The 12,014-nt window shown below is 49.2% G+C and overlaps 1 protein-coding gene across 1 annotated transcript; it reads right to left on the bottom strand.

The window, feature by feature from the left end:
• Positions 1 to 1,934: 1,934 nt before the first annotated feature.
• Positions 1,935 to 3,993, bottom strand: LOC127314005 (proteasome subunit beta type-4). Its single transcript, XM_051344468.2, has 6 exons — positions 3,821 to 3,993; positions 3,095 to 3,171; positions 2,893 to 3,022; positions 2,632 to 2,803; positions 2,353 to 2,538; positions 1,935 to 2,259 (listed from the first exon to the last, which is right to left on the bottom strand). The coding sequence occupies exons 1-6, from the start codon at positions 3,889 to 3,891 to the stop codon at positions 2,146 to 2,148; spliced, it is 750 nt and encodes a 249-aa protein (XP_051200428.1). The 5' UTR covers positions 3,892 to 3,993; the 3' UTR covers positions 1,935 to 2,145.
• Positions 3,994 to 12,014: the final 8,021 nt, after the last annotated feature.

Genomic DNA, 12,014 nt, shown 5'->3' with positions numbered 1-12,014 from the left:
ACGATTTAGGAATATTTGTTTAAAAATATTTATCATGTTTATGAGATGTGGCCAAATTTGGTAATTTTTCTAACTTTTTTTTAAAAATGAAAAATTGTATTTAAGAAATGAACTAATTAATCTAGGAAAGTTTGAAAAGAATTGACCTTCTTGTAAGAGTTGTCACATTTTCTTAGATTCGAGCAAATTTAATGAAGTTTTCAAACTTATATAAAAAATTAGTAACAAATATAGTAAAATGAAAATCTGACATGTGTAATATGGAAACTTTAATATAATTTAGAGAAGTAAATTAAGTATAACAAGATAAGTTGAAGGTTAAATTGCTTCGTTCTAGATTTGAACCTCTATAGTTGATGTTTTGTGTAAAAGACGGATAAAATGAGTAATTTGTGTGGGGCTTGTTTGATTTTAAAGGAATCTTATAGAATTTTTTTAGCATTTTCATCATTGAATCCTTACGGGTGCATAGGAATTTTTCCTATAGGATTGTATTGCACCGTGTTGTGGAGAAAATTTTCAATCTACTCAAATATTAGCAAATCCTTATCCACGGGAGGAAGACATTTTAGTACCAGGAAAATGTCTCGTGCATGTTTCCTAGGTAGATTGATTTCACCGAGGCAAACCTCTCTTTCTCTCTCGTTTCGACTACCGAGGAGAGTGTCACCCGAAGACTAGACTAGCTATATAGGTGCCCAGGCCGGCCATCCGAAGCACGCCATTGAGTATTTGATTTATGCACCTCTCAAGCTCTTTATTATCCTTTAAAATCAATGCCATGCAAGTGTGAAGAAAGATACGTTCCTATTTTATTTTATTTGACGAGAAGAGAAGTACTATTTGCTTGTTAAATTTCACAAAGGTACCATTAAGATCAAATAAATCTTTAAAACAACAATAAAGCAATTCGATGAATGGAAGTAGTACTACTAATTATCTATCATGAACACAAGCAATAAAGCATCAGAAATTATTTAATCACGAACAAATGCAAGCGGTGACAAACTCACACAGCTCTATGATCATCACAAAAAAAAGGCAAAGCAAACCTCCCCATGGCCAGCACTAATCAAACCAAGACAACTAGAATCGTAAAATAAGCTAGCTCGAAAGGTAGGTAGCCATGATAACTCTAGCACGTACTACAATACAGTGTGCCCGCGCACGCGGGTACAGCCATGACCGGCAGGGTGTGAGACGAGAGCTCGCTACACTCTTTGTCAAGAGCAAGAACGTAGTTTGCGACCGATCAGTGGGTGAACCACGCGCGTAGCTCCCAATGAAGTTGATTGGCAACGAACGTTACATCTGGGGAGGGCTCGCTGGCAAAATAAAAGGGAGGGCTCGCTAGCAACGAACGGCCCAGACCACGTGAGCAGTGTTGAAATGCCGATCGGATGGCTCACATCACACGATCAGAAAAATGGAACTGCCACTTGCACCACACAGATCCAACGGCCAGGATAAGAGGTTGTGGATGGGCTCATGTTCCCCTAAAAATGTTTTATGTAGATAAAAAGGCAAATCTTTTGCCTCGTTTTAAAAATAAAATGAACACATCCAATAGATGCCGCCTTAGAGCAACTCTTACAGACCTGCTAAATTTTGTGACTATTAAGACTTGATAAATTTTGTGACTATTAAGACTGGTTTATCTCACTACAGTCTAAAATTTATTAGAGGCTCTGGAGGGTGTGTGAAAGTCAGGCTCCAGAGAGCCTTTAAACTTTTATCTTCTCTACTATCGTACATGCCCAAATGGACAGGGGGAGAACAATGCAGAATCAAAGGACAGAGTGCCGCTGATTATAACTGAACATGTTTTCAGAGAAACAAAACAGTGTTAATCTTACTGTACTACAGAGGGCAGTCATGACATGTGAATTATCGTCAAATTTGGGAATGAATACCCTTGGCCAAAACTTCAGATCGACACAGAAGCAATAAAGATGCATTATCATATGAGATCCAAGCTCAACGTTCACAGGACTTGAAATTTAATCACATAACATGTCATACAGAGCAAATGTGGAGTTCCAGTCATGTCCAAATCAAACGCTCATAGGGGCTGAAATCGTTCCAGCAAATTGCAGCAGCAGTTTGCTTCGTTTCCTAGCTCATTGCCCTGCGACATGCATAAATCTACCATGTTCCTACAGCACCCTGGGATGGGTTCTCGAAGGCGGCAAAGCCCCAGTTGGTCTTCAGGGCGTACGGCAGGTAGATGGTCGATCCCTCGGTAGTGATCTTGGCAATCTGTCATTCGAGATCAATTCAGTAGCTGTTGAATGGAACCTGTCTAAATTTATTTCTAGGCATTAGTAATTCACTAAGAGGGCAAGTTCGCACCTGGAATTTGTTGATAGATGAGCGGTCACGGTACAGCAGAACCAGCAAGCACTTCTCAATCAGCTTAACAGCTTCTTCAAAAGTCAGGTCCTCGCGCCATTCACCACGAAGGATCGGGATTGCCATATGGTTCCCAAATCCAGTAGCTATGTGGTTCTCCTCAAAGTGTGTACCAATCATGTTAACCTGAACACCAAATGTCAGGGGTAAGAATAATATAAGATGCTGACAAACCAGCAGCCGCAAAAAACAGTACAATTCTTTGAATGAATTATATACCATGCCAAGATACTTCTCATCACCCTTTGGGCCCTTTTTCACTCCACCAAGCACCAGGGAGTTCCACAGAGGGTCAAACTTATTGCGCCTGTTGTACATTACTCTTGTCAGGTAGGCATGGATTTCCTTGGGGCCAAGTGAGTTTCCATCATCCCACATATGATCGGACAAACTGAAAAGGAAGGGGGAATGACAATGTCACATGGATTTTACATAGCAGAGCGAAGAAAAACTTTAGCTTAACCATTGAAGGTAACTTACGTTAACTCATCCAAATAGCGCAAAATCTCCTGGAAGTCACTGAACTCCCCACTTGCTCCAATAAGGCTATGCTTACCAACTGCCTTAATGCGCTCCACGCTCTTGTACCGCAAAGTTGACCCATAGGAAGCTGCACAAGGAATTAGATGATGACTTCCGTATCACTGCAACTACATTTACCTGTGCAGAGATGACAACTAACCTCCAGTGTCGCATGCCATTATCACACCATCCTTGTATTTCATTGCAATCACCGAGTTGCCAGTAACATAAGGATTCCTGTCGATGTGATACAATGTCTAGAGTTAACCACGTCTGTTGATGAATTTATTGAAAGAAACAAGAGAACCACGAAAAATTCTGTCTTGCATACACCAAGGGAAGCTTGATCTTGGAAAAATAATACGTAGCATGCACAAGATTGCTATTAACATCTTGGACAATTACAAAAGGCACTAAATCTGTTGGGCTGGTTGACTAATTATAAGCTGCACTAACTAGGGGCTTCTATATGGACACACAAACATCCAGTCTATGTCTCTCAAAGTAAAGAATTCTCATAATAAATTCTGTCGAAGTTCACAAATAAGCATGTGCGCAGCATCATTCTAAACCATGAACCCTAGCATGTGACAGTTCACCTAGTCTCAACTGACAAGACCACCGCTACTGTGAGGACTTAGGGTTTCGGTCTAGCCGATTGGGGATCGGTCGCCGCCGTGCTGGAGCGGTGGAGCCTACCGGCCAGGGGCTCTCAGCGCTTCAGCTCGACGACCGCCCGGAACCCGTCATCGCCGCCGCCGTCCTAGAAGAAATCGCACGCACAGGAAAACCCGCCGGATCGGCTGCCCATCTCTCCCCCAGCGCCGCGACGCAAGTACCGAAAACATAGAAAAAAAAAACAGATCGGGCAATAGGAGAAGCTTACAGTGTCCTCTGCGTCCCCTCTCCTCCTCCGGCCGTCGGCGCGGCGGCGGCGTTCGCGTGAGATCCGTCCATTGATCCGAGATAGGGGATTGGGTTTCGCTCGCCGGAGGGATTTGGGTTCGTCTGGTCTGGCTGGTGCTGTGTGCCCTCTCTCTTGTCTATTTTCTTTCTTGCGGAGCGAGCTGAACTCTACATGAAGCAAGGAAAAACCTATTCCACGCTACTCAGGCTAGAAAGCGGTTTTCTGGTTTCCGTTTCCTATTACACATAACCTACGACCTGATGTCAATCGGCTGCAATTTTAAGGCGTTAAATGTACTTGTAACATAGTTCGGCAACCACAAATTGAGCCGTAGTGAAAAAAAAACTAAGATGAAACTCGTGAATTCTATAATTGCTTCACCTTTCCTCCGGTGTCACCATGCCCGAGCTGCACCGAAGACCCTAAACCCTAGCCTCCTCTAGTTCCATCCCCATCCCCCTCCTTGGGGTCGGCAGTGGCGGTGGGGAGGCTCTACTTTCTCCTCTTCCATCGTACCTGAGCCATGTGCTCTCGGCTCCTACCCATGTCTTCCAAGCTCGTTCGGATGCCTCGCGAGATCCCTAGCCTCCTGCTAGTTGGAGGAACATTGTCGTCATTGAAGCCGGATCCGGTGAGCCCTGCGGTGTGTCTTCTCCAGTGCCAAGTTCGGAGGAACATGTGGTTGTCATGGAAGCTTTGCAGGTTTCAGTTGTGGGCGGGTGGGGATTAGGAAGAGTACATGCCTGTCGCGGCTACTGGGTGGCCGGCTTCGTGTAGGTGGTCCGTCGTCCCACTGGCGACGTGCAAGGTTGCCTCCATGGTGTGTCGGGGTGGCATTCCTGAGCGGTAGGCATGGAATTGGCTTGGCGGCGAGCTTCGCTATGCTAGGTGTTGGACAACTTCCTTGGCTGCGAGGGCAGTGAGGTCACCGACGTCGGACGGTCTCGTGCGAGCACTCTTCATTCTTGGTGTCTCGCCTGCTCGGGCCTCACTCTTGTTATTATTGTGACTTTGTTTGACACTGCTTCTATACGTGAAAATCTTGTCCGACTTGCCGGTGTCGGCGACAGTGACGCTTTTGGGCACCAAGTTCCCCCTGCAGGCGTCGTTGTTGGCCAAGGACTAACTATCCTAGCTTAAGGAGAAGTAGATTGGTATTTCTGGCCAATGTCTCTCCGTCTAGCCTTCTCCAACAAGGACATAAGATAGCGCCAACAATCTGAATCTTGGTATTCATCTTCTTGTTTGTAATGCCCTTTCTTTGCTCCTTTACTTACTACAATCTGCCTCTTCTCAAGTTATACCTTCGAGAATTGAATGCTTAAGACTATTTTAGGCAACCGTTGCGAAAAGTTGTTCGCCAAGCCTCCTCTCCATCCATGTGCCGTGCTTTCTCCATTACCCAGTACCATTTGTTGTCTTGTCCGGTCTATCAGGGAGAGGTCTCAGGGGTGTTGGATGTGATAAAATCCTGGGGATGAGGCCTCTGGCGTTGCCGCCACAGCCACCTCCGCTGATGCACGCGATCTTCACCGCCAACATTATTGAGATGCAGTGTTAGGCCATGAAGGCAGCCTTAGCTAGTTTAAGTTTGAAATATGGTTTACTTCTTGTTATCTTAATTATGTTTGGAGTATGTATGATACTAAGTTTAATTTAAGTCTAAATGGTGTCACAATATACTGATATACTGTTTATTTTCTTCTTTCACTGCAGCGCATAACAAAACAAAACAACAACAACACACAATTAAAGATAATACCAGGGGTCAAGCCGGTCAAAATAGTACATGTAGGCAAAAACAGCTGCATTGAGGGCTGGACTCAGGACATTTTGTTATCACCAGAATTTGACCGAGTCAGAGGTGGGCCGCGATCAAGATGGATTTAAAGATTACACATGGAAGAATATACATGAATCGGTCTTATGTGCAACGTTTGGGCTAGTGTGCCCGTGTATCTGTAATATAGTAGATCGCATCTTAGATTAAAAGATAGAGTTTTACCCGTGCACGGTTAGGTGCATGCCTAAATTAGAAAGTCCCCTGGACTATAAATATGTATCTAGGGTTTATTAAATAAACAACAACCAACGTTCACCACAAATCAATCTCGGCGCATCGCCAACTCCTTCGTCTCGAGGGTTTCTACCGGTAAGCATCATGCTGCCTAGATCGCATCTTGCGATCTAGGCAGCACAAGCTTATTTCATTGTTCATGCGTTGCTCGTACTGAAGCCTTTTTGATGGCGAGCAACGTAGTTATCTTAGATGTGTTAGGGTTAGCATTGTTCTTCGTATCATATGCTGTCGTAGTGCAACCCTTGCATATCTAGCCGCCCTTACACCTATCTTAGGTGTAGGGGCGGCACCCCGCTTGATCATCATTTAGTAGATCCGATCCGTTACGGTTGCTCCTTGTTCTTCAAGGATTAGTTTAATATCTGCAATAGTTAGGCCTTACAAAGGGTTGGAGGATCCAGCGACGCGTAGGGTGTCGTTTGCTAGCCCTAGACAGGATGTTCCGCGGATCAACCTCGTGTTGGTTTTTAGGCCTTGTCTAGGACCGGCTTACGATCACCGTACGTGACCGCGAGGCCCAATCGTGAGTAGGATGATCCGATTATGCGGTGAAAACCCTAAATCGTCGTAGATCGCTTTAGCTTTATCTTGATCAAGCAGGACCACCATATATTCGTGCACCTCGTACGAATCATGGGTGGATCGGTTCCTTGAGCCGATTCACAGGATAACCTGAGAGCCGATCGAGGCTCGTATTTAATGTTTACGTGTATGCCATGCAGGAAACTAAGCGAGGCATCTCCATCACCTTCCTGACCAGGTATAGGTCAGGTGGCACGCCCTTGCATCAGCATCGGACGTGTGTACCAGAGGCTTTGCGGGCCGTCGCTCGGTGGGAGCGGGGCCAGCCGCAGCCCTAAGTTGTTCCCGGCTCTCTTGTGTTGCCCGTCGCTGCTCGCCGGTGGGTTTCGACCGCAACACATTACGGCACGCCCGGTGGGACAAGCCGTCATCAACCACATCGCCATCTACATCTGAGATGGCGGACGGCACTCCGATCACGTACGAGGATCCGACCGACGAGCTCAAGAAGAAGTATGACGAGGTCAAAGCAATCCTCGAAGCCGACCTCATCGGCTCCTTTCACGAACCCGTTCACATGGCATCAGGTGGAAGGGGTTCTCGCTGATGGTGCGCTCGATGGGATAGACCTCTGCCCCGTCGGAAGAACGCACCAGGTCCCTACGTCGGGAGATCAACTACATGGTGGCTCACTCGCTGCACCGCCACTCGAGAACCTGGTGAACACTTTGGAGCGTGTCGCTCTCCGGGTGATCCAGGAGATCATGAGGCACCTGATACTCTCCGTCGGGACCAGCTCTCGGGACACACCAAGGAGAGATGCCACTCCCGGTCCCGTCCACCGCTGCCATTTGCGTTGGCGGCACCGGAAGTGCCGAATTCACCGGCATTCGTCGTCTACAAGATCGGTGGTGACCCTAGTATTTGCCAGTTCTTGCATGAGGCGCCCTAAGGAGATCCCTCACGGGTACATGTGCACATACGTGCCGGCTGCGATAGCAGGCACTCACAAACCAAAGCCGCGACAAAGAGGGATTTCGGGAAAGCAGTGAAGAACGTCGGCGACAGATCTTGAGAAGCGGACGTGGCTAGCTAAATATGCCACCCCCGACGAACCTCCGAGCTCAGCTCCCCGGTTGGCTCAGAGCTGGAAAAGCAAGCATGGCTGGCTAAGTACGCCACCCCGGCGAATCTTCAGAGTTCGATTCCTGCAGCCAGCACAGCGGATCAGATCAGCACGATCCTGAGGGACCAGTTCGGCATGGTGCCGAAAAGGAGGACAATCGGCTATTCCAAGCCGTACCCCGATGAATACGAGTTGGTCCCGCTACCACCCAAGTATCGGCTCCCTGACTTCTCCAAGTTCAGCGGATCAGATGGTTCCAGCTCCATCGAGCATGTGAGCCGATATTTGGCACAGCTAGGAATGGCCTCAGCGTCGGATCCACTGCGCGTGAGGTTCTTCACACAGTCCCTCACGGGATCGGCTTTCGGGTGGTACACTTCGTTGCCACCGGATTCGATCCGGACCTGGAAGCAGTTGGAAGAACAGTTCCATATGCAGTTTCACTCAGAAGCTTCCGAGGCCGGCATTGCCGATCTAGCACAGATACGTCAGAAGCGTGGAGAAACTGTGGCAGAATACATCCAGCGCTTCAGAAATCTAAGGAACCGATGCTATTCGGCTCGTGTGACTGAAAAAGAAGCAGTCGAGTTGGCAGTGGTGGGCCTTGCCTCACAAATCAAGGATATGGCCTCCCAAGCAGACTACCCTTCACTGGCGCACATGGTTCAGAAACTGTCGGCATATGAACAGCGCCATCCGGACTTGTACCAGGACAAATTCAAGCGTGCGGTAGTCCTGGTTGAGGCAGATGAAGACGAAGGCTCTGCGGGAGATCAAGAGGTAGCAGTGGCCGAATGGACTCGGGGGGCAACCCCCGTGTCCTGCAAATGGGTAAAGCCACCAGGTCCACCCAGAGGGTTCGATTTTGACGTGACCAAAACTGAGCAAATCTTCGACCTCTTACTCAAGGAGAAGCAGTTGAAGATACCCGAAGGCCTCAAAATCCCCACGGTACAGGAGCTGAACGGAAAGCCATACTGCAAATGGCATAACTCGGTCTCCCATGCCACCAACGACTGCAGGGTGTGGCGTCAGCAGATCCAAATGGCGATAGAACAAGGACGTCTGATTTTCAACCAGTACGCCATGAAGGTCGACACCTACCCCTTCCCCGCCGTTAACATGGTGGAGTGCACTTACCCTGAAGGTTGCCAGCCAGGATCCTCGTTCAGCATCAACATGGTAGGACCTGGGCACCACTCTGGCAAGGATGGAGACGAGGGCAGCTGCTCTCGTAGCAAGGATACGGAGGAGGCCGCTCCACGCGATCGGCTCCGTCACGACGGCAAGCGCTACGTCACAGAGGGAGAAGTGAAGAATATAAGATATCAGCGACCCCTCTCTGATCACCTCCTCAATAAGTATGTGAGTCAATATAGCCAACGCCGACGATCCAGCGACGATGATGATAGAGACCGTCTGGCTAGGGACGCCAGGAGACATCGTCGGCATGATCGCGATGAGGAGGAGTACGAGCGCCGTGCCAAGGAAAAGTCGAGGGAGCAGGACGACGAAGATAGGCACTGGGACTGCCCCTTCTTCAGACATTGCTGGGATTCAGGAATGAGCCGATTGCCTATAATCGGCAATTGCCCAGAATGTAACCAGAAAAAGAAGGAGGCAGCCAACGTGTCCGTGTTCCAACGCTTAGGGCCTCTCCCGCCTCGAAGCAAACACGCTGAGTCCCCTCGGATGGAAGATCTCGAGGATTTGGAAGACGAGGGAGAAGAAGAAGAAGACAGGTACCACCGGCCAAGGTGGTGCCCTGATGGACTCAGCCGTTCCCAAAAGCGCAGGGTTCAGCGATTGCGCGGCTTGGAGGAAGCCGAAAGGTTATACCTGCACACACTGAGAAAGGCGCGGCCTGATCTGGCCGCGAAAATTCAGCGAACCCTGGATGAAGAGGGTCGACCACGGAAAATGGAGTGGCGCCCCAAGCAAAGGAAAGCCGATGATGAAACATCGGCTGGTACAAACATGGTGTTCATCCTTCCTTCGGAGTTCAGTGCTCCAGGATTAGACGAGGCACCTGTGGCACAACTTGACTGCGGCCCACGGCCGATTATCTTTGAGAAGCCACGAGAAAGAAGCTACAGACATCTGAAGGCCCTGTACTTGCGAGGTTATATCGATGGGAGGCCTGTCAATAAGATGCTGGTGGACACCGGAGCGGCAGTCAACATTATGCCATACTCTATGCTACGTCGGTTGGGACGCTCTAGCTCGGATCTAATCAAGACCAACGTGACATTGAGCGATTTCAACGGCCAAGCATCTGACGCACAAGGTGTTCTGAACGTGGATCTGACCGTAGGAAGGAAAACTATCCCTACGACGTTCTTCATCGTCGATAGCAAGAGCACATATGCTGTTCTGCTAGGAAGAGATTGGATCCACGCCAACTGTTGCATTCCCTCCACGATGCACCAATGCGTAATACAGTGGGATGGAGATGAGGTAGAGGTCGTCCAAGCCGATAACTCAGCCGAAATTTCAACGGCTGGCATGAACGCTTGGGAAGGAGCAGGCCAAGAGCCACTCTCAGGGATCAATTTGGACGACTGCGAGCGCATCGACGTGACGAAGGGCAGGGTTAAGCTGGTCTTATCCACTGGCCTGACCGTGTAGCAAGAGCAAACCGATGAACAAATGTGGCGAGGCCGATCCTTGGGATCGGCCCCCAAAGATCTATGAAGGAACATTACAAAACCTTCATTTGAGCGAGTCAATATGGAGGCCGATTCCAGCAATCGGCCAAAATTTGTCCTCACCACATGTTCTGCTGATGTTCAACGTCGATCTACTGGGCGGCGGTTTTACGTCGGCTGATGAGTTAGGAAGAATCGACATTGGTCCTACCGAAGCCGACGTGCAAATACAGTGCCTTGGCTAAACTACAGAGCCGATATCTGCAGTTACCTGACAGATTCGGCTCGGGGGGGCACCTAATCAGATAAACATGTGTAGATGAACATGTGAGCAGTGAAATATTGGGGGCCGATAGGAAAAATCGGCCAGTAAAAAAAAAACATCACGATCTACAGCCGATGCAAGGACGATGCAAGGACATCGACTTTAGAACTAAGAGACAAAGCCGATGCGCAGCCATCGACTCTAGTACAATTACACAAGATCTACCGGTTGCGGGTTCAAGACACGGATTTCGACCAAGTCCAGTTCATCTGTGAGGCCCTCTGCTTCCTCGAGGGGGCAAACAATGAGAGCTTCCTCAGCTGCAATGAGCCAATTGCAACGGTACTGTCAGAGGTCAGTGTTGGCGTACAACATCGGTTCAACGGGGGAAGAGGCAATCGATAGGGTCGAGAGAGGCTGAATCGGCAGGGTGGCTGCCTCAGAATTATCGGAGTTCCAAGCCTTTGGTCTGATCTATGCACCCTCACCAGTATTCTAGCCTTGGTTGAGGCTCGGGGGGCAGCTGGCCCGGTAGATGCTCTGATTAGGAGCCGATTGAGATGTCATCGGCTGATCCTTCATTGCAACCTTCTTCACAAAATGATGAGTGCTCGCAGAAGAGGATCGCTGGGCGGTGGGAGAAATTTAAGGGCTCTCTTGAAGACTCCACATTATCCACCAGATCTCGAAATCATCAGTTGAAGAATTGAAGGATGGATTTTAAAGGACCGATAAATATTATCGGCTCATTACGCATTGGCTAAGGGGACAGATCGGCAAAATCAGTATGAGGGGAAATCGGCTAAATTAAGCTCAAAGGAATCGGCAAAATCAAATTGGGAGAAGTTCTTCATTGATAAGCAAGATTTCTTACATAAAGAGCTGATTGCTCTCAAAAGGAAGTACTAGGGGATACATTGCCCCATCTACTACTACTGATCCTATGCTAAAGGTCCTATCTACGGGCCGTCACTGCCCTCGTCGTCGCCGTCGTCGCCGCTGTCGGCGCTACTCCCGGCAGGCTCGTCGTCGCTGCTCCAGCGGCCGCCGACCGGGCCCTCATTGTCCTCGTCCTCCTCGTCAGCGTCGTCGTCGTCACTGTCGAAGTCACTGAGGTTCCCCGGCCAGGGACAGAAGCGTTTGGCCGGCGGCTCGTCGGGGGAGGTGTCATCCTCCTCCTCCTCCTCCTCCTTCTCCTCCTCCTCCTCCTCGGGAGAGGTGAAGTCGTCGCAGGAGAAGCGATCGTCATCGCTCTCCTCCTCCGTTTCCCCGTCGGCAAGGAAGCGGAGGTCGCTTTCCCCGTAGGTCAAGGACTTGTCGTCCTCAGACCAGACGGAGAAGTCATGGCTGGGCTCCTCCCCGGCCTCGATGGCGCGGCGGGTGTTGGCCGCGTGAACCTCCTCCTGGTTCGGCTCCGGCGTCGGCTCGCGGGACGAGGAGGACTGGGTGGAAAGATCCGATGAAGCAGAGGAGGAAGAAGACATGGTGGCGCAGGAGGGCTTTTGGAATGCTAATGCGAAGGGGATGCGGAA

This window comes from Lolium perenne, chromosome 7 (assembly GCF_019359855.2).
Source record: "Lolium perenne isolate Kyuss_39 chromosome 7, Kyuss_2.0, whole genome shotgun sequence".
NCBI lineage: Eukaryota > Viridiplantae > Streptophyta > Magnoliopsida > Poales > Poaceae > Lolium > Lolium perenne.
The sequence above is the reverse complement of the archived record's forward strand: the minus strand, read 5'-3'. Positions and strand labels throughout refer to the sequence as shown.

Excerpts from the sequence above, each read along its gene's own strand:
- LOC127314005 (XM_051344468.2), bottom strand. The coding sequence starts at position 3,891 with ATGGACGGATCTCACGCGAACGCCGCCGCCGCGCCGACGGCCGGAGGA. Across the intron at positions 2,539-2,631 it reads ATGAGAAGTATCTTGGCATG|GTTAACATGATTGGTACACA; the intron begins GTATATAATTCA and ends TTTGGTGTTCAG. Across the intron at positions 2,260-2,352 it reads CATCTATCAACAAATTCCAG|ATTGCCAAGATCACTACCGA; the intron begins GTGCGAACTTGC and ends CTCGAATGACAG.